Source organism: Salvia hispanica, chromosome 2 (assembly GCF_023119035.1).
Source record: "Salvia hispanica cultivar TCC Black 2014 chromosome 2, UniMelb_Shisp_WGS_1.0, whole genome shotgun sequence".
Classification (NCBI taxonomy): domain Eukaryota; kingdom Viridiplantae; phylum Streptophyta; class Magnoliopsida; order Lamiales; family Lamiaceae; genus Salvia; species Salvia hispanica.
In genome coordinates, this window is record NC_062966.1 from 165,724 (window position 1) to 187,042 (window position 21,319).

Consider the following 21,319-nt stretch of genomic DNA (forward strand, 5'->3'; position numbering starts at 1 on the left):
GTTTTAGAGATAATAACAAAAATGTCACTGTGACTATTTTAACAAAATTATAAACTTTTTTTTTCATTTTTAGAATATTTGAGTTGGAAGTGAAAAGGTTTCAGAAAATAAATAATGAAGGTAATAAGAGCGTCTCCAATGGCGGACGTCGCGGTAGGACGTCGTCGACGTCCGCCGTAATGAAGGGGAAGGGCGCCCACGCCCGTCCCATATGCCCGTCGGATGGCCTCGCCCGTCACCCCCACGGGCGGGCGGACGTCCGCCGTAGTGGCGACGTTCGGACGTCCGAGTTTGAATTTTTTTTATTTTTATTTTTATTTTTTTAAAAAAAGACTCTATAAATATGACTCGTTGAACTTCATTTCATTCACACCACTTGTGTTGACAAGTTTCTCTCTCTAAATCTACAAATTTTATTTCTACTACAATAGAGTACAATAGGAACTCCCCCACCACGAGCGGAGGAAACACACCCATGATTCCCACCGAAACGGAGGGAAACTTTGCGGGGATGAATCCCCAGATGGCAGGGATGAATCCCCAAATGTTCTACAACATGTTCAATTGGATGAGTCAGATGAGTGGGATGATGCCAGGGGCAGTGGGGATGGGCGGTATGCCGACAAATATGGCGGGGGTGGGTGGGATGATGCCCGGGGCAGTGGGGATGGGTAGTACGCCGCCAAATATGGCGGTGGGTGGGTCGATGCAGTACAGGAGCCCGAGGACGTCTAGGGAATCTGTCTATTGCCCATATATAGATTTGTTGGCCGATTATTCCCCTAGTACTGTTCCGGAGACTCAGTACGCCGACATCGAGACTTTCTCTTTTGAGGAGCTGGGAGCGGAGTTGGGGCTATCGCCGATCCGTGAGACTCCCGATGAGGCGGAGCCTGCTGCAAGGGGCAGGAGCAAAGGCAAGGGCAAGGCCAGGGGCGGGAGTAGGGGCAAGGGCAAAGTCCCGAGCTCTTCCTCGCACACGGGGGCAGAGGAGGAGGAGGGTGAGGATGAGCCGGAGAGGAGGACGATCTGGACCGTGTGGGAAAATGTCGCGCTTGCGAAGGCCTGGATCGGTGTAGTAGAGGATCCCTATGTCGGGCCGAACCAGTATGTTGACCGATTGTGGCTTCGCATTAGTGAGGCCTACCTCATATGCAAACCGTCTGGGGCGAAGCCTCGCACTTCCGAGCAATGCCGGAAACAGTGGCTTCGGTTGAGGCCTAAGCTCAGTCGTTTTGCCGTCCTCTACCAAAACAACATGTGCATGGCAACCAGCGACATGTCTGAGGATGATGTGAAGAAACGAGCCTTGGCCCAGTACCCCGACAAAGAATTGAAGTTCAAAGATTTTGACCAATGGGGGGCCTTTCTCGTGGTCAGGGATTCGCAAAAGTTTGTTGTGGGTGTCGACTCGGGCTGGAAGCGGACGAAGATCGACTCTTCCGGTGAGTACAACAGCAGTGCTTGGTTCGCACGAGCTCCCCGAAGCCGAGGAAGTGGCCCCGCTACCACGATCGGACTCTCGCCGTCGTCGTCGCCCGATGGGGCAAAAGGCTGCGCAGCGGATGGCGAGGGGAAGCGGCAGCGGCGGCAGGCAACGGGTCCTACGAGGTCGAATCGGAGGCCCCAGAAGGCGAAGGTAACGATCGTCTCGCCCGCGCGCAGCTAACGAAGACCCTGATGCAGAGCACGAGTAAGTGGTTTAGCACGCACGATCCTGTGTACAAAAGGCTGTGCAAGGATGTGGTCGATGCATGTCGGCGCGATTTAGGAATGCCACCCATTGATGATTATGGCGTCGAGATTGGGGGCGGGGACGTCGGAGGCGGCAGCGGCACGGGCGACGGGGACGAGGACGAGGAGTGAGAGCTGAGGGTTGTATTTCTCGACTTTTTATGATTATGTAATTTTAGGTATTATGTATATTTTTTTAATTATGTAATTTTTTTTAAGTATTATGTAATTCTTTTAATGAAGTATCGAATTTTCCCGTATTCCGTGTCGACATTTTAATTCCGTAAATTTTAAGTCCGTAAATTGAATAATTGTGAATTTAATTTTATTGCGGGAAGTCCTAGTGCAATGCGAAGTCCTAGTAAAATGGGAAGGGCTAGTGATGACGTGACATAAAGTTTTTGTGGGAATTTCTAGTGGGAAGGGCGCCACCGAAGACGCTCTAGCGAGAAAATGAAAAGATCAATTTTTGTTCCTGTGATTAATGAAAAAAATGAAAAGATCAATTTTTAAATTTTTTTTAATAATTTCATAGCATTAAATTTATAAAGAAAATAAAATTTATGTTATTAAAAGTGGGGATTAAAAAGTGGTGTATTGCTTTGGAATAATTGAATTTTCAAAAGTTGCACAAGAATATCCTATCATGAAATAAAAAAGATTGTACAACAGTACATGAATTATTCTGGATTGAGAAGCTTCTTCAACAGGGCTTCCCGCCCCGGAAAAGGACTCCCATTCCCGACTCCGCCGGCGGCCGGAGTCGGAGAAGAAGTACCCCCTTCTTCCACCATAGCAGTCGCTTTCTTCCTCAGTCGCCTCACTCTATCTCTCCTCTCTCCTCTTCTCCCCCCTCCTCCGCTCTCACTCCTCCGCACATCCTCCTCCTTGTTCAAACCCACGCGCGCCGCCGCCGCCGCCCGGGGAATCCTCCCGCCCCTAGACGTCCCCAGCAGGCCGAAATCAACCTTGCTCCACCCGCTCTTATCCTCGTTGTCCCACCCGAATCTCTCGCTAATTTCCAGCAGCTCCGCAACCGCGCTTCCGCCGGAGGACGTGGCCGCGTTTCCAGTGAGGATGTTCTCGGCCGCCTCCCACTCGATGCGGTCGCGGTAGACCGGGTCCGCCAGCACCCGGTCCGCCAGCCTGGCCCACTCCTCCGTATCTCCGGCTCGCAGATTCCTCGACACCCATTTTAGGTATCCCGACGGCAAGCTCCCCAGCATCCTACCCTTATATTTCCCGAAGTCGATCACTCTGTCGCGCGCCGGATGAGCCCAGGCTCGCTGCGAAATTCTTGCCATAATTAGGTTTAATCTGAGCGGCGGCCTTACATTGGGGGAAATGCCGAATGTTGAAAGCGAACCCATCTTTGGATTTGGATAACGCATTCTCATCCCACATCATTCCTTTTTCTATCGCCGAATATTACATTTAATTAACTAGTACTCCGTCCGTCATAGATAATTCGAGTCATTTTGACCGGGCACGAATTTTAAGAATTATAATAAAAAGTGGGTTGAAAAAGTTAGTGGAACGTGGGTCCTGCCTTTATATATTAGTTTTATAATAAAATGTGAGTAGGAATAAGTTAGTGGAATATGAGTCCACTGCCAAAAATGGTAAAAGTGAAGTGAGACAAATTATGTGGGACGGACCGAAATGGAAAACTGGGATGAATTATCCGGGACGGAGGCAGTAATAAACTCAGACGATTGATTAAATGACATTCATATCATATTTCATTAACTACTGGAGATCATAGGATTTGTTTTTGTATATGTACAATAATGCAACAACTATTCTTCCATACTTTAATTAAGCAACTTATCTTAATAAAATGGCAAAGTAACACAAATTATACTGAGATATTTTACTGCGAGTATAATAATATCATATCTCAACCAATTAGTAATAAATCGACAAAGTCAGCTTAGTTGGGCTTGGCCCACTCAATATTTTGGATCAGCATCGTTCTGCAGAGATCCCGTGCCACGTGGCTAAATCGCATTGCTTGGCCCGGCAAAGCATCGAATTACCGACATACCCTCGAGGAATGATCAAAATAATTAATCAGTCAGTAACGAGCTCCAGCATCAACTACCCACATCAATCTCTTCACGTTCTCCTCTCTCTCCACACACTCGTGAAAATCTAAATCGCGACCGCTTCTCGTCGATCTTGATTCAATCAGAAAACATGCCGTCCGTCTACGGAGGTCCGCTGACAACGTTCGAGGATGCTGAGAAGGAGAGCGAGTACGGATACGTTCGCAAGGTGAGCTTAGGCGTTCCTTTGTTGTTATGTGCGCAATCATGCTACTGCTTTCCAATTTGGATGCACCCTGCTTTGGATCTGATTTATTAATTTGCTTTAGTATTTTAATACTTTGGATCGGATGTTTAATTTCTCTGATTTGCAATCGCTCGAATATAATTAAATTTGATCCAGATTGTTCATATTGTTTTCACCACGTTTGTTGTGTTGTTTAATTCCTCAAATAGGACGAATCTTTCTCATCCGATCCACCATTGTGTGAAAGACATGGGGTTGCAAAAAAAAAAGCTGGAAATTTTACATGTTTTATGTCTTTCTTATGTATGTTTCTCTATTTTTTTTATAGGTATCCGGACCAGTTGTTGTTGCTGATGGAATGGCCGGAGCTGCTATGTATGAGCTAGTTCGTGTTGGACACGACAATCTTATTGGGGAAATTATTCGGTTGGAAGGAGATTCTGCCACGATTCAGGGTTAGCTATATTGATAGTAGTATATATTAAGTGCATCACAAATGCTCTAGAACCTTCTATTCTGTTTGTTATATGACACACCTATTGGATTTATGGACTTGGTGCTCTACTGTGTGATTGAGTTTACAGATATGAGAAAGCAATCTGTTCTCTTACTTGTGCTCATTCTATTCAAAATTTGTTACTATAGTCATTTTTATGTTTTTTGTTGCAGTTTATGAGGAAACAGCTGGACTGATGGTGAATGATCCCGTTCTTCGGACGCACAAGGTTCTCACGTCATCATAAATTTTTATTTTGAATTATGTTATTGTATTTATTATTATAAACTTAACAGCTGAGCCCTTTACTCGTTAACTGACTTTTACAGCCTCTGTCAGTTGAACTGGGTCCTGGAATTTTGGGAAATATATTTGATGGTATTCAGGTTGGTCAATTTCCATGTTATCTAGTTATCATAATTTGACATTATAGCTGTAAAATTCTGGTTTGAACCTGATGTTTAAATATATTCTAATTGCTTTTCTTGCTTTGCTTTTGGGTTAATTTTCAATGCAGAGGCCTCTCAGAACCATCGCAATAAAGTCTGGTGATGTGTACATTCCCCGTGGTGTATCTGTCCCAGCACTCGACAAAGATACACTTTGGGAATTTCAACCAAAGAAAATAGGTCTGAAAACCAAAGTTATGCTATTTGAATTTTGACACACATGTTGTTGAGGTAGAAATGCCCCCCCACAAAGTGGTTGCTCCTAACTGTTTGTAAATACTTTTATAATGGCAGGAGAGGGTGATCTTTTGACAGGAGGTGACTTATATGCGGTGAGTTTGTGACTCATCCAGACTAGTAATTTATATCTTGCTTGATACTCCCTCCGTCCCATAAAAATAGAGACTTTGGAGATGGCACGGGTTTTAATGCGAAATTGTTATTAGAAAGAAAAAGTGATTGAAGTATTGTTAGTAGAGAATGGGGCCCACATTATAAGAGAGAAAAGACTTGCCAAAAATAGAAATGGGCTATTTTTGTCGGACGGACCAAAATGGAAAAAGAATACTATTTTTATGGAACGGAGGGATATTATATACTACTGCTGAATTTTTAAGCTCATACATGAACTCTTTGTGCAGACTGTACACGAGAACAGTTTAATGCAGCATCATGTTGCTCTTCCTCCTGATGCTATGGGGAAGATAACCTATGTAGCCCCTGCTGGTCAATACTCATTGAAGGTTTATATCTCTCATGGAGAGGAGCACATGCTTATCAAGCTATCTATGTATTCCTGAGAAAATATATAATCATTTAACATTGGATTTCTAACTGTTTGCAGGACACTGTCCTTGAGCTTGAGTTCCAAGGAGTGAAAAAACAGTTTACCATGCTTCAGGTTAGCATCTAAACCTTGGATAGTTTAGAGTGTGGCTGACTAATGAATATATTTGCTATGGATTATAAAACAAGCGAGAAGCTTAGCTTGATATGCCTACTTATTGCAGACCTGGCCTGTGCGTACACCTAGGCCTGTAGCTTCAAAGCTTGCCGCGGATACTCCTCTCTTGACCGGACAGGTGATTTCTTATAACTAGGATACCTTTCCTATTAATATGTTTCCAGAATCCCCCTACCTTTCATAAGTTCATGTCAATCTAAGCCTTGTATAATCTGATTATCTGCTTCATTTCAGCGTGTTCTTGATGCTCTATTCCCCTCCGTGCTTGGTGGTACTTGTGCCATTCCTGGTGCATTTGGTTGTGGAAAAACTGTCATTAGTCAGGCGCTCTCCAAGGTGAACTTCATCAACTAGCATTGACTTCTCATAAACTTTGTTGCAAATGTTTAATGCAAGTTCTAAACTTCTAATCGGGTTTTCTTTTGCTTCCATAATGCAGTACTCTAATTCTGATACTGTTGTTTATGTTGGATGTGGAGAAAGAGGAAACGAAATGGCTGAGGTATGAAAATTGGTTTATGTTTAATCAACCTAGGGTAATCGAAGTGTCTGACCTAGGTATTATCTGCAGGTGCTTATGGATTTCCCTCAATTGACAATGACCCTGCCTGATGGCAGGGAGGAATCTGTCATGAAACGTACCACACTTGTGGCTAACACCTCAAACATGCCTGTGGCTGCTCGTGAGGCTTCAATTTACACAGGTAACCATTATAATCACTGTGTTCATTTTCTGAGAGTTGATACTCGTAACAAAAGCAATGTTACACACTTCAGAGATGGAAATGGTCCCAATTCCTATATCCTAATGAGTAAATATAGTGTTTTTTAGGGGCAATATCATTTTCTTTGGGGGGGTTGATTGTCGCAGTAAGGGATAATTTATTTAGAATAATATACCACAAAGATAAAGCAAGTATTTTGGTTAAATTGATTTGATCTATTGTATATCTAGAGTAACCTTGGATTGGTGATTTAGTAAGGGTGACTTAGCCAGGAAAAAGGAAACAAATCAAGCTATACTCCTCAACACGCTTTTGAACTGATGCATGGTCTGCATCATGCAATGTTATAAGCAACCTTGGCTTGTTACAGGAATTACCATTGCTGAATATTTTAGAGATATGGGCTACAATGTCAGTATGATGGCAGATTCGACATCTCGTTGGGCAGAGGCGTTGCGTGAAATTTCTGGTCGATTGGTATGTATCACAAAATTGCTTCACCATCCAAATCAGTGGTTCATATATTTTCACTCATATTCTTGTCTATTTATATTTTGTTGGCTGTTTAATACCTTCAACAATTTTACTCGCCTGTGTATTGGTTATTTATTGCTACTGTGAACAAGTTATGTATTCATATTTACTTTGTTGACATGCGTTATTCCGAGTGCAGGCTGAAATGCCTGCTGACAGTGGATATCCTGCTTATTTGGCAGCACGTTTGGCATCCTTCTATGAGCGTGCTGGAAAAGTAAAATGTCTCGGTGGACCTGAAAGGACTGGAAGTGTTACTATTGTGGGTGCCGTTTCTCCCCCTGGAGGAGATTTCTCTGACCCTGTTACATCTGCAACTCTCAGTATTGTTCAGGTAAAGGTGTCTTCAGATTATGAATTACTAGCAAATGTCCAGTTTTCCACCAAGACAACTCCAACTCTAATCTGGAATTTATGTACCTTGTTTGCACATTTCAGGTTTTCTGGGGTCTAGACAAAAAACTTGCCCAGAGAAAACATTTCCCTTCTGTGAACTGGCTCATTTCTTACTCAAAGTATTCAGGGGTAGGCTTTATCTTGTGAAAATGATGGAGCTTTTCTTGTGCCTTTTTTCCGGATTAAATGGATCTCTTTGTTGGAATGCTGAAATTTGATCTTCTTTCAGGCACTGGAATCCTTCTATGAGAAGTTTGATTCAGATTTTATTGACATTAGGACAAAAGCTCGTGAAGTGCTTCAGAGAGAGGATGATTTGAATGAAATTGTGCAGGTACACACAAGTAATTGTCCCTATAATGATAGCATGATCCTGTGTTTTGTTAATAACTTAAACTCAACCTGAGTGCCGCCATATTTCCTTATAGAAATTCATTTTGGAATTTTGTGTTGTTGTAGCTTGTCGGAAAAGATGCTCTTGCTGAAACAGATAAAATTATTCTGGAAACGGCAAAACTCTTGAGGGAGGACTATCTTGCCCAGAATGCATTTACACCGTCAGTGTTTGCAACTATTTTGATATTTTTTCATACAGTGTTTAAATATTAGAAGTTACAATGTTGTTTTTTCTTGTCACAGCTACGACAAGTTCTGTCCATTCTACAAGTCTGTTTGGATGATGCGAAACATTATTCATTTCTACAATTTGGCTAATCAGGTAAAGTATTAGACGCTTAGTGATTTGAGACTTGATGGTAACTGCAAGAAGTGATTAGATCTTGACTTTAAAATGTAATTTCATGTGCAGGCAGTGGAGCGAGGAGCTGGTATGGACGGACAGAAGATATCCTACACCCTTATCAAGCACCGTCTAGGAGATTTGTTCTACCGCTTGGTGTAAGTTAAACCACCCTAACCTGCTTGTTATTAGTATAGCGTTTTAAGCGTGATATTCATCCATGGTCGTTTAAAATGGTGCAGTTCCCAGAAGTTTGAGGATCCGGCAGAAGGAGAGGACGTCCTGATCGCGAAATTCCAGAAACTCCACGATGATTTGACTGCTGGTTTCCGCAATCTTGAGGACGAAACTCGGTGATTAGTGCATGGTTTGGTAGATGATGCTGTTATTTAGCATTACATTGGAGCTGAGTTGGTTGCGTTGTGAAGAGAGCAATGAGGCATGCTAGTGTTGATGCTTTTAATTGATTGAGATGATGGGTCTGGATATTGTCTGCGTAGCTGCTTTCTTTAATTTATATTTGTTGTAGATGCCCCATGTTTTTCGGTCACTAATAAGAGGGCATCAATCGGGTATTTTTTTCATGTTTGTCTTATGAATAAATTGTGGCTCTCCCATTATTTATTACAGTGTGTGATTCTATTTGTTTTATACTATTGGTATTCGAATGTCAAATCATCTACGTTTTCTCCTTATCAATGGATACATGATTGTGACTAAGTTACTTTGTGATGAAGCTCATTGGATTATCCCCTTGTTGGTTTGATGTTTAGAGAGAGAGTCTTGCATTTGAAACAGCTAGGAGAGTTAATTGAGAATGAAATGAGAGAGCAAATGAATTATATGCTCTCACATGGTGACAAATACACCAATTCATCCTGAAAAGGGAAATTTTCTCCTCCATTGTTGAAATCTGTGAGATCTCCGAGTACAAAATGCATGTCATGAGGTAAGATTAACATCATTGAGAAGTGTATTGAGCCACCTTCCGTCCACCATTCATGCTTTGAGCGTTTATACCATGCTTGAATTCTTAATCATCATTCCACGCTGGGATTTCCGAAGGCGTCAATCCTCTACATGCTGGTAGAAAGGGAAGAGTGAGGCTCATCAAATGTGTGATTCCACCAGCTTTGAGGACTCCAAATTAAAGTTTTCCAGATAGATAATTTAGCTTGTGGAAACACGGAAACTTGTAGGAGAATTTTCGATAAATTGAGTATATACTACTAGTTCAGCTGCTTCACTCAGAGTATTCTGCTAAAGTTGTATATTATGTTCTTTGGTTTGTAACCTTAGTGAAATTGTTGTTGGATTAAGAGTTGAAATTGTGCTTAGTAGCACATATTAACCAATTATTGTGTTTATATTTGTTGTAGACAGGAATGCATGATGCTCTCACTATAGATATGAATCATCAAGTGTTAACAAAGCCTTTTCCAAAAAGCTCAAAGCTTATATTAAATCCTGAATCTTACAATGTCAAATTGGAAGGAAAACACCACTACATAAACGTCAACAAGAGATGATTACACATTTGATTAACTTCTCTGAGGTTGGTAAAAGTGGTCTAGACCAACAAAACAACAGATTATAAACACATGATTGAAACAAAGCGGTGGATGTGGAATGATGCTTAGCCTGGGCCAACTTTAGGAATATCATAATGCTCACTCATGTTAGCAAGATACTGGTTGAAATCCTCAATACGGTCACGGTGTGATTTGTTAGATGTCTTTGCCAGCTTATGACGGTCGATTCTCTCCCTTTGTTCCATGTACCGTCTCTCTGCTGGGGTCAGATTGCTATCCCAGCTCGCAGATCTATCATCTCCAGTAGATTTATCAGGATCAGCACTCTCTTGCTTCTCCAAATCACTTGCTATCTCTGCATTCTCGCCTATTTCACCAGTAAGAAAAACTATCAGAATAGAGGATAAATACACTACAACTCTAACAAATAAAATGCTGCATAAGGACTAGACAATATCAATATGCGTAAATAAATCATACTAGCATATACACAAGCACAAAGAAGCGTCAAATTGTAGGGTACAAAGACAAAGAATTGCAGAACACTCACTCTCCACAGCTTCAGAAATTTGGTCATGCTGTTTTTTCTGCTTCTTCTTCTTCTTCACTCCGCCGGCCTTCACATCGAGTGCCTTACCCTTAAGCTTCAGTTTTCCTCCAATCACATTCTCATACCCAGACATCTCTTTCTCTCTCCTGCCAATACTAATAACTTCAGTAATCGCAACAAACACTCAAATCCATAAATCTACCATACTTATAAAATTAAATTAAATGAAATTAAAATGGCAGAACAAGGAAACAACTAGGTCGAAATCAACCCGGCTTGTCGATTATACCTATGACTTCCCTGATTAAAGATGCAATCTTCAGTCTTTTTTGGGTGGATTTATTTTAAAAGGAAATAGGATAAGAACCCTAATTTTAGGCCTCGCGGAGATTAAATCTAACGTAACAGCTTTCCAGTGCAAGAATGATCGATTTCCGCCAAACAACAAATTTCCGAAATAAGAATATGCATAATAATGATGAAAAAACAATGATTTCGAAAACGATAAGAGCGGCAGAGCATACCTGAGCAAGAATTATGATTCTAGGTTTGTGGATTATTAGTTGAACAGACTGATTTGGGGGAGTTTTTAATGAGGTCTGGGTGGGCCCCTCAAAAATTGAATAATTTTATTTTTATTTTTTCTTTTTCGTCCCATTACTTCCCGTCCATCATTTACAATTTACATACCCCCAAATTTTACCGGTCAACCTAAACTAAACCCTAATTCCCCTTTCTCTCTCTCTACAGATCCGAAATCAATCACCCAGATCTCCTTCATCTATGGAAGACGACGAAGAAATCCAGTCCCAGCCCTCTCCGGTTTCCAACGGGCGGATCGCCGTCACCGTCGCCGCCGCCCCACCGCCATCCTCCAACTCCCTCACCCTCGCTCTCCCCATCCAGAACCAGAAAACCCCCGGCTCCGGCGGCGGCCGTGAGGATTGCTGGAGCGAAGGCGCCACCGCCGTCCTAATCGAGGCCTGGGGCGAGAGGTATTTGGAGCTCAGCCGCGGGAATCTCAAGCAGAAGCACTGGAAAGACGTCGCCGACGTTGTTAGCAGCCGCGGGGATTACTCTAAAACCCCCAAAACCGACATCCAGTGCAAAAACCGAATCGATACCGTTAAGAAGAAGTACAAGGCCGAGAAGGCCAAGATCGCCGCCGGCGCAGGCCCGAGCAAGTGGCGATTTTACGACAAGCTCGACGAATTGATCGGCCCTACTGCGAAGATGACCTCCGCTGCCACGCCGCCGCCGGAGCCCAGTAATCCCTATCAAAGAGTTCCGATGGGAATACCAGTAGGAATTAGGTCAAATTCTGCCCAGCCTCAGCAGAAGCCTAACCGCAAAAGGCCTGCTGTCGACTCCGATGATGAATCTGAACCGGATAATTCAGCTGATTCATCCGATGGTTTGCCTCCAGATAGCTACAAGAGGCCGATGATGCCTAGAGTGGTAAATAATGTGCGTGCAATTAGGCCTAATTTGATGAATAAGAAGAATGATGGGAGTGGGAATTCAATGAAGGAGCTCACTCGGGCTATCTTGAAATTTGGTGAGGCGTATGAGCAAGCCGAGACTGCAAAACTTCAGCAGTTGGTGGAGATGGAGAAGCAGAGGATGAAGTTTGCAAAGGAGTTGGAGTTGCAGAGAATGCAGTGTTTCATGAAGACGCAGGTAGAGCTATCGCAGCTCAAGAATAGGCGGTCTGAGACTAACAACAGCCACCACCACGGCCATGGGATCATCGGCAATAACGACAATGCCGAAAACAACAAGGATAACAACAACAGTGATAGCAGTGATTGAGGATGTGAGTAGACAAGTAGGGTATGTATTTGTACAAGTATAATTGTTTGGTATTTGAATCTCTTAGGTTGAGTTTCTTACTTGTTTCCTTTGTCTGTAATACTACCATTGCCATTGTTGCCATTGCTGCTGCATTGGGGTAAAAAGGCTGAATCTTGTGCATAAGCTATAATTAGAGTTATTCTAGTTGTCATTTTTAATGCCCTCAGTTCTTGTTGTTTATCAGGCAAATCATGAATAAATCTATCTGAATATTTTAAGAGAATGTGCATAAATGGCTCTGTTTTCTGCAGATTGTGTTGTTTCGAAGCAAAGACTGAAACTTGAGTTGATTTATTTGTGACATTTGATACTTCAATTTGTTTGGATAATGTGCTGTGGAACTAACTAATCCATCCATCTGATTATGTCAATGTCTGATCTTCCGAAAGATGTTGCTTTTCCAGATTATATTTGAGAGGAACTTCTCTTTCATTCAAAACTGATATTTGAGGGTGATGGTTTCATTTTGTGATGTTTTTACTAATAAAAAATCATTTGGATTACAAGGATTTAGTGCAATTCGTCTAGGTAAAAAATATTGATACTATTTGAAATGGAAGTTCATGCAATAACTGAGAAATCGTTTCAAATTTACAACAAAAATAGAGGCAGCATTTATTTGATAGATCAATTGCAAGTGAATCCTCAACAATATCAAAATATTAAAAGATCCACAATTTACTACAAGTAAATTCCAGTTATAATCCTGCTAGGGACCTTTCCGCAATACAGCTTCCAATACTTGCCATACCTGCAACAAACAGAAAATTTTTTCCATTCAAAATGTTACAATCAATCAATGAACACATGATATGTACCAAATCTTACCACATTCACAAATAAAAAATGTAATGCAGTACCAACCCAGTCTACTGCAATGTGGGAGTTGTGCTATGATGAGATTCACAGAGACATGCTTCTAATGGATCAGATATGACATCTATATGTGAAGATGATGATGTGTGCTCACTTTGTTTTGCATTTGTCATCGTCCCTCCTAGCTCGGTCAAAAAGAAGAATTGTAAGGAACACCACATAAAAGTATGGGAGAAACTGAAAGTTTGATGAGAGGTGCTTAAAAATATTGTTGGAAGCTTACATGGTCGAACAGAGCTGGTACGGTCCAGAAGAAGGCTCCCAGGATTTCCGGCACATAATGGAAGTTACAAACTAAGCCCCACCTGTCGAATCATAATTTTCTTTTGTTATTTCTTTACTAACTAAGTTTGATCAACCCGTATTCCGGATCATCACGAAGCTAATGTGGAAAGGTGATATGAAGCAATATGCCACAACCATATTTAAGTGTACAAGAATAAGTATTTGTCTGGCTGGTAGTCGTCGTGTTTGGAACCTACTTTTACATGTAATGTATTTGGAGCATGGTATACCATCCAGTGAAAAAGGCTGGATCACGGATCATTATCACTACCTTGGATGGTGCTTTCCCCAGACCAGGCATTTCCCATTCGTCCTCCTAAATTATTGCCTTTGCCTGTCACAATCGTAGTTTATGTATAAGAAACTGATATAAGGTTGAGAAAGATCTCAATTGCTGTGTACTGGCCATGGCATAAGCTCAGGCAGCATTACCTGCTTTATGCAACAGGTAATAGCAAGAACAGCCCAAGACAGCGCATCAATCTTTAACTTTCGGTTAAGTGATCATTATATCAGCAACGAATTTCCACAATTTAGGTACAAAAGATTCCATCTGTCTTTCATTACGTTACTGTTTTTTTTAGCTACACAGCAAAGAAGTACTGCTGTAGGGACAGAAACAAAGACTACAATGAGGATAGAACCATAATTCTCACCCATAGAAATCAATAATTAAGTTTCCATACGATCCAGAATCTGTTGAAGATAGAGTAACATGGCCCTTGGGAAAAACAGAGGAAAAAGCATGTACAACTGAGAACAAATGGACAATTAGAAGTACCTTCATATAGCCATGAATACTTACTTGCAAAAGACGAAGCTCCCGAAAATTAATGCAGAAAATCTCTCTCCCAAATGATCATAAACTATTGTAGGGTTGAAAATTCCAAACATGCAAAAATTTACAAAGATATCCATAAACTCTGCACTAGAAAGTTAGGGAACTTACAAGATAAAAACCATCTTGGCTTAAAACGTTGACTACATCTAGCCACTTGTGTGGAATATAAATCAAGAAACAGTGCTTGAGAGATTTCGAGCAAGCACTAAGCAACTAAGCGCACAATGCTCATGAGTTTCGATGAGAAATACATCATTAAAAAAAAGATTTTTTTTTTTGAAGAAATAAAGCATGCCATATATGAGAAAACTCTTTAAAGATCCTTACCACCAGAGGCCAAGATACGTAACCAGCTTCACCACATATGCTAGAACACCATTAGCCTGTAATAAGAAAATGGGAAAATATCACATGACTGAAGCCTTCAATCAAAATGTATACTCTTTCCGTCCCAAAAGAATATGTACTTTGAGTTCGGTACAAGTTTTAATGCAAAATTGGTAAGTAAAAGAGAGGTAGAGAGAAAAAGTAATTAAAATATTATTAGTGGAGAATGAATCCCACGTTAGAGATAAAAGAGTTTTCAAAATTAGAAAGTGTATATTCTTGTGGAATGGACTAAAAAAGAAAGAGTGCATATTCTTGTGGGACACCATAGCGTCACAGACAGACGTACCACCTTTTCCCGAGAGTCTTCTATACATTATTCCTCTCCTACTTTACCATTTCTCTACTTTAACTATTTATCATTTTTATAAAGCGAGTGCAGAAAAGTCAATGAAACTCCTAATGGCGAACGAATGAAGTAATTGGTAAAGTAAGAAAGATGAGAGAAGGATGGTAAAAGTATTGTTAGTGGATGATAGTGAGACTCGTATTATTAACGGTGGATCCCAGTGATATAAGTTGTAAATAAATTGATATATATGAGCAATAAATTTGTGGGAAATTTTCATAAATTGAAATGAGGTAATTTTGTGGAACGGACGAAAAATGAAAGTGTGTTTATTTTTGTGGGACGGAAGGAGTAATAAAATATGAGGGAATAAAGTTAATGGAATATGAAAATAGTAACTAGTAAAAGATAAATGAGACTGTATTGATGGACGAATAAAAATAATAAAACAAAATATTTATTTGTGAATGGAGCGAGTAATAAAGTAGAAATGAAGTGTTCATTTAAGGAAATAGGCCATTTTAAGTGGAATGCCATTAAAATTCACACGTTATGAGACTAGTACCTTCGTTATTTTAATGATTATTATTGCAAATATAAATATTGTAAATTTGCGTTCTTTTATTTTTCTACTCCTAATAGTTATACTAAAGAATGAAGTTTACAATTATACTAAAGTAAATAAGATTAAAAAACTAGTAATAAAATAAAGTAGTCCAAGTAACAATGATTTAAAAAATGTAAAATTAATAATGACAACGTCGGCAATATCGTAATTTCCCCCGCCGTCCTGTCTGGTAAGGTGACGGTCGAATTTTCTTTCGCAATCACACATACCTCTCGACGCTATCGTTTATTCAGCTACGTCTTCTTCTCCACATTCCAAAACCCTAATTACTCTTATTGTTTCTCCATCCTTATATTCAAATCACTCGACTGATTTTGCTGCGGACCGATGGTCGCCTGAAATTGCATCCACTGCTCATCAATCAGGTCACTAAACCAATCGTTTTGTTTCATATTGTGGCATTGCAATTTCTGATCCATTATTCATCTTGATTGCATCCAATTTATTAATATTGGCAATGAATTTTATGCCAGATTACGTGCTGATAGTCTTTTCGTGATTTTTTTGTTGCTGTATTACTGGTTTAGAATATCAAAATTAGGGGATCATTATCTATGTTCCTGTTTTTAGTGTTACCAAGTGTTGTGTAAAGTCAATGCCTAGAATGTAATGACCTCACCTGATCATATCCTGAAAACAAAGGGGAAATAAATTTGAATAGGTCGTTGACTGCCCTTGTGATTGCTTCTAGCGATTGAAATTGTAGTGCTTTAGATGTGATATGGCTTGTGGGGAAGCTAGCTTTGGCCCATTGGATATAGCTCTGGAATTTTCTTCATCTCACACTCCCATTTAAGCAGTGTGTGCCCTCTGATTGTATGAAGATGAGGAGAATTCCACGGATGTGGGGATGTGTAATTTTCTTAATCATATGTCCATACACTGACTGATACAACCAGATGTCCAGAATCAAAAACACATTTACAGTTGAATGATATGAGGGACAATGGTAATATATGAGTTTAACTTGTTTCTATATTATGTAACTATGCAATTAATACGTTATCTTTGAATAAGACTGAAGATTGCAGTTTAGTATCAAGTGGCATGGTGCAGCGAAATATGATAGTACATAAGGGTTGAATATGATTTCAGCTGTGAATCTCCAGTTTATAGTTTAACTGGTGTACTGTAAGCTTTAGGACTCTTTTGGCTGTTTTTACCACTGTGCTATCACACCATGCAGGAAGGAGAAAGCATTGCATTGATACATCAACAGCAATATCTGTATTTGTCATGATTTTTTTTATTTAAATTTCTGCCAAAGGACCAGCAATGCAATTAGTAAAGCATGATATTCGGGCTGAGGATTCATCAGAAACAGAGCCCATTTTATCCCAGCCAAGTATAGCAGAAAGATCAGAAGAATCTTCATCCTCAATTGAAATAACTGTGGGTGTGGAATCTTCTGGAGCTGCTGAGCATCCATCTGTTCCCGAAATTGATGAGAGTATTTCTCTAGTTTGCACAGAACAACCACAATGCCGCATTTGTCTCGATGCTGAAGGTCTTTATTGGTTATCTACACTCTTAGTATATCGATGTTGATAACCTAGATTCCTTTTCTTGGGAAGACTAGTTTGCATTTTGTGACCTGAATGATCCTCCAAATACTCCTTTACTTTATTCGAGTTGTTATTGTCATTTGTGTTTCTTTTTCTTATTTTATTGATCCTTTTCATCAATATATGCAGGTGAAGATTTAATAGCACCCTGCCATTGCAAAGGCACCCAAAAGTATGTCCACAGATCTTGTCTTGATAATTGGAGGTCAACAAAGGTATACATCTATTTCTCGATACTCAGTTGATATTATGTCGATTGCTAAAAACTTTTTTCCCCTTTGCTCTTTCTTCAGAAAAAAATTAAAGTAAGTTTGTGCCTTTCACAATTCAGGAGGGCTTTGCTTTTGCTCACTGTACAGAATGCAGGGCAAAGTTCATATTGCGGGCGAATGTCCCTCCTGATCGTTGGTGGTTGAGATTGAAATTTCAATTTCTCGTTGCAAGGGATCATGCGGTCATTTTCGTTATTGTTCAGCTGGTAACAACATTCTTCTTTCCTGCAAAACTTTTACTATGACATTGTTCAAAGTTTAACTAAATGTGTGATTTGATTATTTATTAAGGTCAAATTAAAATCACCTGCATCCTCTTTTGCTGTTTCAAGTTGTAATATTCTGGTCTCTTTAGACTATCATGGCTTAATGTATAAGACATCCTGGTATCAAAGGATATGATCTGTGAACTAGGAATGATGGTGGTGCCGGCTGTATGATTGGCAACCATATTTCCAGATCTATATATAATTTCAGTTTTATAGTTTAGAACCGTTGGGTTATTTCTCTTTGTACGTTTGCTATTCAACTGTATCCCCTACTAATAATTCTATACTAAAACTTTCCTTAGGTTGTTGCATTTCTAGGTGTGCTGTTGTACAAATTTTATGGAGAAGAACTGCGGGAGATGTTTGGTTATGAAGAACATCCGTATGGATTTTATACTATGGCCGGTAACTGCTTCCTTTTTCTACTCTATTATATGCAATTTTTAAAGGATTGTTGGATATCAACTGAGAATATTGACATTTTTATGTTCAGAATTTATGAGTCACATTGGAGTGAACTCTTATTAAGAAAGCTAATTTTAGATGATGTATCATGCTTATATAATTACTTTTGTACATTTCATGTCGAAAGCACTTTCAGTGTTTGGTCAGGACTATTTAGTGGTACAAAAGAATAACCAGATATTGAGTACAGTTGAGTGAGAGCTTCTTTACTGTGGAAAGATTTAAATGTAGCTATTCTAGAAAATCTTTTGATCAAAAGTACCTACCTAGTAGTATGTCATTGCCATAATGATGCTGTAAGGCAGATACCAAAAACTGGATGGATGCACGATGCTAATATAATCTGGAGAAGGAAATAAGTCATCTGCTAGTTTTCGCCACCAATCATCATTATGCATATGGACTTAGATTCATTTACTACTTACTGATAAATGAGACCAGAATGTGGATTTTGTATGTGTTATAGTTTATCCAAATTGACGGCTTTGCAGTTCTTGCTATTGTGCTGGTGGGTTTGCTCTATGGCTTCTTCATTGCAATAATATGTGGTCAGAGGATCAATGAACGACACTACCACGTTCTTGCCAAGCAAGAGCTGACAAAGGTTTAGATCTTTTGCCCTTTTTCGTGATCTTATTAACTTGAGATTTTGAAATCTCCATTAGTGAATCATATTGCTATGTTTTTCCCATTTCAGGAGTATGTGGTGGAAGACAGAGAAACTAACAAGCATGTGTCAGAACTTGATCCTAGTCATATCACTGAGCTAAGAATGCTAGGCCTCTACTGAGGTAAATTCCAATTTCCCTGGGTTATCCAACTCTCCTGCCACTAACGTTCTTGACTCTTTATATGTTTAGGAGAAAAAATTGCTGGTTTTCCTTGCACGTTGAGTTTTTACTCACAATGTGAAAGAGTAAGAGCTACAGACGGGTGTCATGAAGGAACTATTGGAGGAGTTACGAGTTCTTTGTTGTGCCTTGTTAAGTTACTATACGACAAAAAATTCACTCAAATACTTAATTTCCGTACAGAAAATGCTTGTGAGAGATGTGACTGTTGGAAACTTCAATTAAAGCAGTATGTGATTGATTAAGATTTCAGAACGAAGAAACTCTTGGTATTTATATTTTCAGAAGACATACTTGAATGTTCATCATTGTACGTAAAATTTAAACAGAAAAATCTATATAAAAATAGAAAGAAATACGAAAAGACAGTGAAATAGACAATGAAGCTGCCATAACTGAACCAATCGTTAGAGAACAAAATTACAAGACGAAAATCAAGGAATATTTGACTAAGCGAACTATATAGAGAAGGCTGGCAATAATTAAAACCGAATACTTGACATTTCTTCCCAACACTCGAGCAAGCCTCCAAATGAAAAGACTTCATGCAAAAGAAGAGAATGGGTAGATTTGAAAACTGGATAGGAGCAAGATACCAAGCTTCTCAGCATAAGTTCAGACAGATGTGAGTGATAATGACTTCAACACTACATTTATCAAACAACTCTACAGATACATAACATTTTTTAGATGCAAAATGATTACGTGGGGAGATACAAGTTAGATTTAAGAATACAGAGATAAAAACATAAGCAAATATAACAAGATTTAGATACCAAATGACTGTGTCTTGGGGGAATTCACTGTCAGATTACAAGAAATCAGCATGGGAATTTAATCAGACAGGGATAACTGTAAATATTTAATTCTCATCATACAGTGAATCCCAACAAACAAGTAACAGAGAACCTCCAGTTTTTTAAAATTGGATCACCACGGTTTAGAAAACTGGAAAAAAGAAAGAACATTGATATTGAATTTCAGGACAGATACAAATAAATAATCAACTGCTTCATTTTATCAAATTCAAAACCAACACAGTTAAACAATTTCACTAGGTTGAGAATCGAATACAACATGCAAAGAGATCGCATATACATAAAACACTAAGTAATCAACGACTTTGTGGGGTATTCCATGTCAGATTCAAAGAAATCAGCACGAGAATTTAATCAGACAGGGATAACTGAAAAAATATTGTTTTCATCACTCATTGAATCCCCACGCAGAAGTGAGTTTTAATTTGAGATAAACGGAAGGAACAAAAAACTAAGAAACACGAATTCTATCATTGAAGCCTCAGTTCGTCCTAGTCAAATGAAATCAACATCACTAATATTGAATTTCAGGTTAGATACAGGTTAACATCACAGGCTCTTTTCATCAGTTTAATCAGAAACGATTTATAAAAACTGGCGACGAAAAAACAATTCGACAAATTTCAAAATGCTGCAAGAGGCATCAGATCTTCCTATTCAGAAGGAGTGTCATCATACCCGATACAATCGTGTATTCCACTCTGAGAGTTCATCACTTGCCATTTTCAGCTCATTACAACAATCAAACAAACAAAAAAAACGAAATTCAACGCAAAGGCATTTATCGGATTAGGGTTTCAGAGCTGCCATGGTGATAGAGTGAGTAGTTCGGTTTATATAGAGGAAGGATTCAGCGGGAATTGGTCTGTGATATTAACAGAGTTAGGGGGTGAGTTTGTAATTTAGGATGACTTTAGGGCCTAGGGCTTCTTTTCATTTTGGGCTGGATTTATCTTTTTTGTTGGATCAATTTGGGTGGGCTATAACCTATTTTATTTTTCTATAATAAAAAGGGTTAACCATTTCTTTCATGGTAATTAAGTAAAAGCTACTACTACCTTGCTTTGTCCCAAGTCAATCTATCTTACTTTATTATAGATACAATTATCTACTTTAGTCTCTTTTATACTCTTATTTTATTATCACTCAAATCACTAAACATCATTTTTTAAGTTTCATGTGAAAAAACATGAGACGAAGGGAATTAAAGACTCAACGTTGGAAAATTTAGACATGTTACTTAATTTGCTCGGAATATTATTGTAAAAGTGCATATAGTATAAATTTACTTTATGTAATGTAAAAATATTTATTAAGCTTCGTGGTAAGTAATACTACACTTTAACAACCCACAAGAATTTATTCATGAGATTACAATTTTTTTGATTATATTGCAAACATAGTAGTAATATGGTTTTTCAACTAAATATGAGAGTCCAATAAACTATTATTGGGCCGAAAATAGCCCGATTTTTATAAGATATATAGACACACAATTATTTATG

The 21,319-nt window shown here is 39.3% G+C and overlaps 5 protein-coding genes, 1 long non-coding RNA gene and 3 other non-coding genes across 12 annotated transcripts; 3 read left to right on the top strand and 6 right to left on the bottom strand.

Annotated features, from left to right (window-relative positions):
* Positions 1-2,310: 2,310 nt before the first annotated feature.
* Positions 2,311-3,138, bottom strand: LOC125207484. Its single transcript, XM_048106854.1, has one exon. It carries the CDS (start codon positions 3,129-3,131, stop codon positions 2,415-2,417), a length of 717 nt encoding a protein of 238 aa, XP_047962811.1. The 5' UTR covers positions 3,132-3,138; the 3' UTR covers positions 2,311-2,414.
* Positions 3,139-3,821: 683 nt separating this feature from the next.
* Positions 3,822-8,983, top strand: LOC125207490 (V-type proton ATPase catalytic subunit A). The gene is made up of 20 exons (XM_048106860.1): positions 3,822-4,011; positions 4,358-4,484; positions 4,699-4,754; positions 4,855-4,911; positions 5,043-5,154; positions 5,269-5,306; positions 5,616-5,717; positions 5,819-5,875; positions 5,985-6,056; positions 6,173-6,274; positions 6,378-6,440; positions 6,510-6,642; positions 7,034-7,140; positions 7,337-7,531; positions 7,636-7,722; positions 7,823-7,927; positions 8,053-8,150; positions 8,233-8,311; positions 8,402-8,490; positions 8,575-8,983. The coding sequence occupies exons 1-20, from the start codon at positions 3,934-3,936 to the stop codon at positions 8,687-8,689; spliced, it is 1,872 nt and encodes a 623-aa protein (XP_047962817.1). The 5' UTR covers positions 3,822-3,933; the 3' UTR covers positions 8,690-8,983.
* Positions 8,984-9,767: 784 nt separating this feature from the next.
* On the bottom strand, positions 9,768-11,030 carry LOC125207492 (protein FAM32A-like). The gene is made up of 3 exons (XM_048106863.1): positions 10,939-11,030; positions 10,415-10,560; positions 9,768-10,231 (listed from the first exon to the last, which is right to left on the bottom strand). The coding sequence occupies exons 2-3, from the start codon at positions 10,545-10,547 to the stop codon at positions 9,969-9,971; spliced, it is 396 nt and encodes a 131-aa protein (XP_047962820.1). The 5' UTR covers positions 10,548-10,560; positions 10,939-11,030; the 3' UTR covers positions 9,768-9,968.
* A 63-nt stretch (positions 11,031-11,093) lies between these two features.
* Positions 11,094-12,426, top strand: LOC125207491 (trihelix transcription factor ASIL2-like). Its single transcript, XM_048106862.1, has one exon. The coding sequence runs from the start codon at positions 11,198-11,200 to the stop codon at positions 12,224-12,226; it is 1,029 nt and encodes a 342-aa protein (XP_047962819.1). The 5' UTR covers positions 11,094-11,197; the 3' UTR covers positions 12,227-12,426.
* A 438-nt stretch (positions 12,427-12,864) lies between these two features.
* LOC125207493 lies at positions 12,865-13,809 on the bottom strand. Its single transcript, XR_007173976.1, has 4 exons — positions 13,701-13,809; positions 13,368-13,449; positions 13,133-13,265; positions 12,865-13,019 (listed from the first exon to the last, which is right to left on the bottom strand). It is a non-coding gene; the product is annotated as an uncharacterized LOC125207493 (long non-coding RNA).
* A 1,909-nt stretch (positions 13,810-15,718) lies between these two features.
* LOC125206021 (E3 ubiquitin-protein ligase MARCHF8) lies at positions 15,719-19,248 on the top strand. Of its 4 annotated transcripts, none has more exons than XM_048105283.1 (8): positions 15,720-15,939; positions 16,761-17,081; positions 17,269-17,354; positions 17,471-17,617; positions 17,983-18,085; positions 18,637-18,749; positions 18,843-18,936; positions 19,006-19,248. In XM_048105283.1, the coding sequence occupies exons 2-7, from the start codon at positions 16,850-16,852 to the stop codon at positions 18,933-18,935; spliced, it is 774 nt and encodes a 257-aa protein (XP_047961240.1). In that variant the 5' UTR covers positions 15,720-15,939; positions 16,761-16,849; the 3' UTR covers position 18,936; positions 19,006-19,248. The 4 variants fall into 4 exon arrangements, with proteins under 4 accessions (XP_047961243.1, XP_047961240.1, XP_047961241.1 ...); XM_048105284.1 differs by having other exon boundaries at positions 16,842-17,081; XM_048105285.1 differs by having other exon boundaries at positions 16,848-17,081.
* Positions 19,249-19,795: 547 nt separating this feature from the next.
* Positions 19,796-19,880, bottom strand: LOC125208751. The gene has a single exon (XR_007174229.1). It is a non-coding gene; the product is annotated as a small nucleolar RNA R38 (small nucleolar RNA).
* A 249-nt stretch (positions 19,881-20,129) lies between these two features.
* LOC125208752 lies at positions 20,130-20,214 on the bottom strand. The gene has a single exon (XR_007174230.1). It is a non-coding gene; the product is annotated as a small nucleolar RNA R38 (small nucleolar RNA).
* Positions 20,215-20,292: 78 nt separating this feature from the next.
* LOC125208692 lies at positions 20,293-20,371 on the bottom strand. The gene has a single exon (XR_007174174.1). It is a non-coding gene; the product is annotated as a small nucleolar RNA snoR20a (small nucleolar RNA).
* Between the last annotated feature and the right edge of the window lie 948 nt (positions 20,372-21,319).

Bases quoted from the DNA above. Each gene is read 5' to 3' on its own strand.
- LOC125207484 (XM_048106854.1), bottom strand. From the start codon at position 3,131: ATGAGAATGCGTTATCCAAATCCAAAGATGGGTTCGCTTTCAACATTC.
- LOC125207490 (XM_048106860.1), top strand. From the start codon at position 3,934: ATGCCGTCCGTCTACGGAGGTCCGCTGACAACGTTCGAGGATGCTGAG. The intron at 4,912-5,042 runs GTTGGTCAATTT...TTTTCAATGCAG, and splicing joins ATATATTTGATGGTATTCAG to AGGCCTCTCAGAACCATCGC. The intron at 7,532-7,635 runs GTAAAGGTGTCT...TGCACATTTCAG, and splicing joins CAACTCTCAGTATTGTTCAG to GTTTTCTGGGGTCTAGACAA.
- LOC125207492 (XM_048106863.1), bottom strand. From the start codon at position 10,547: ATGTCTGGGTATGAGAATGTGATTGGAGGAAAACTGAAGCTTAAGGGT. The intron at 10,232-10,414 runs GTGAGTGTTCTG...CTGGTGAAATAG, and splicing joins AATTTCTGAAGCTGTGGAGA to GCGAGAATGCAGAGATAGCA.
- LOC125207491 (XM_048106862.1), top strand. From the start codon at position 11,198: ATGGAAGACGACGAAGAAATCCAGTCCCAGCCCTCTCCGGTTTCCAAC.
- LOC125206021 (XM_048105286.1), top strand. From the start codon at position 16,850: ATGCAATTAGTAAAGCATGATATTCGGGCTGAGGATTCATCAGAAACA. The intron at 18,086-18,636 runs GTAACTGCTTCC...ACGGCTTTGCAG, and splicing joins TGGATTTTATACTATGGCCG to TTCTTGCTATTGTGCTGGTG. The intron at 18,750-18,842 runs GTTTAGATCTTT...TTCCCATTTCAG, and splicing joins CCAAGCAAGAGCTGACAAAG to GAGTATGTGGTGGAAGACAG.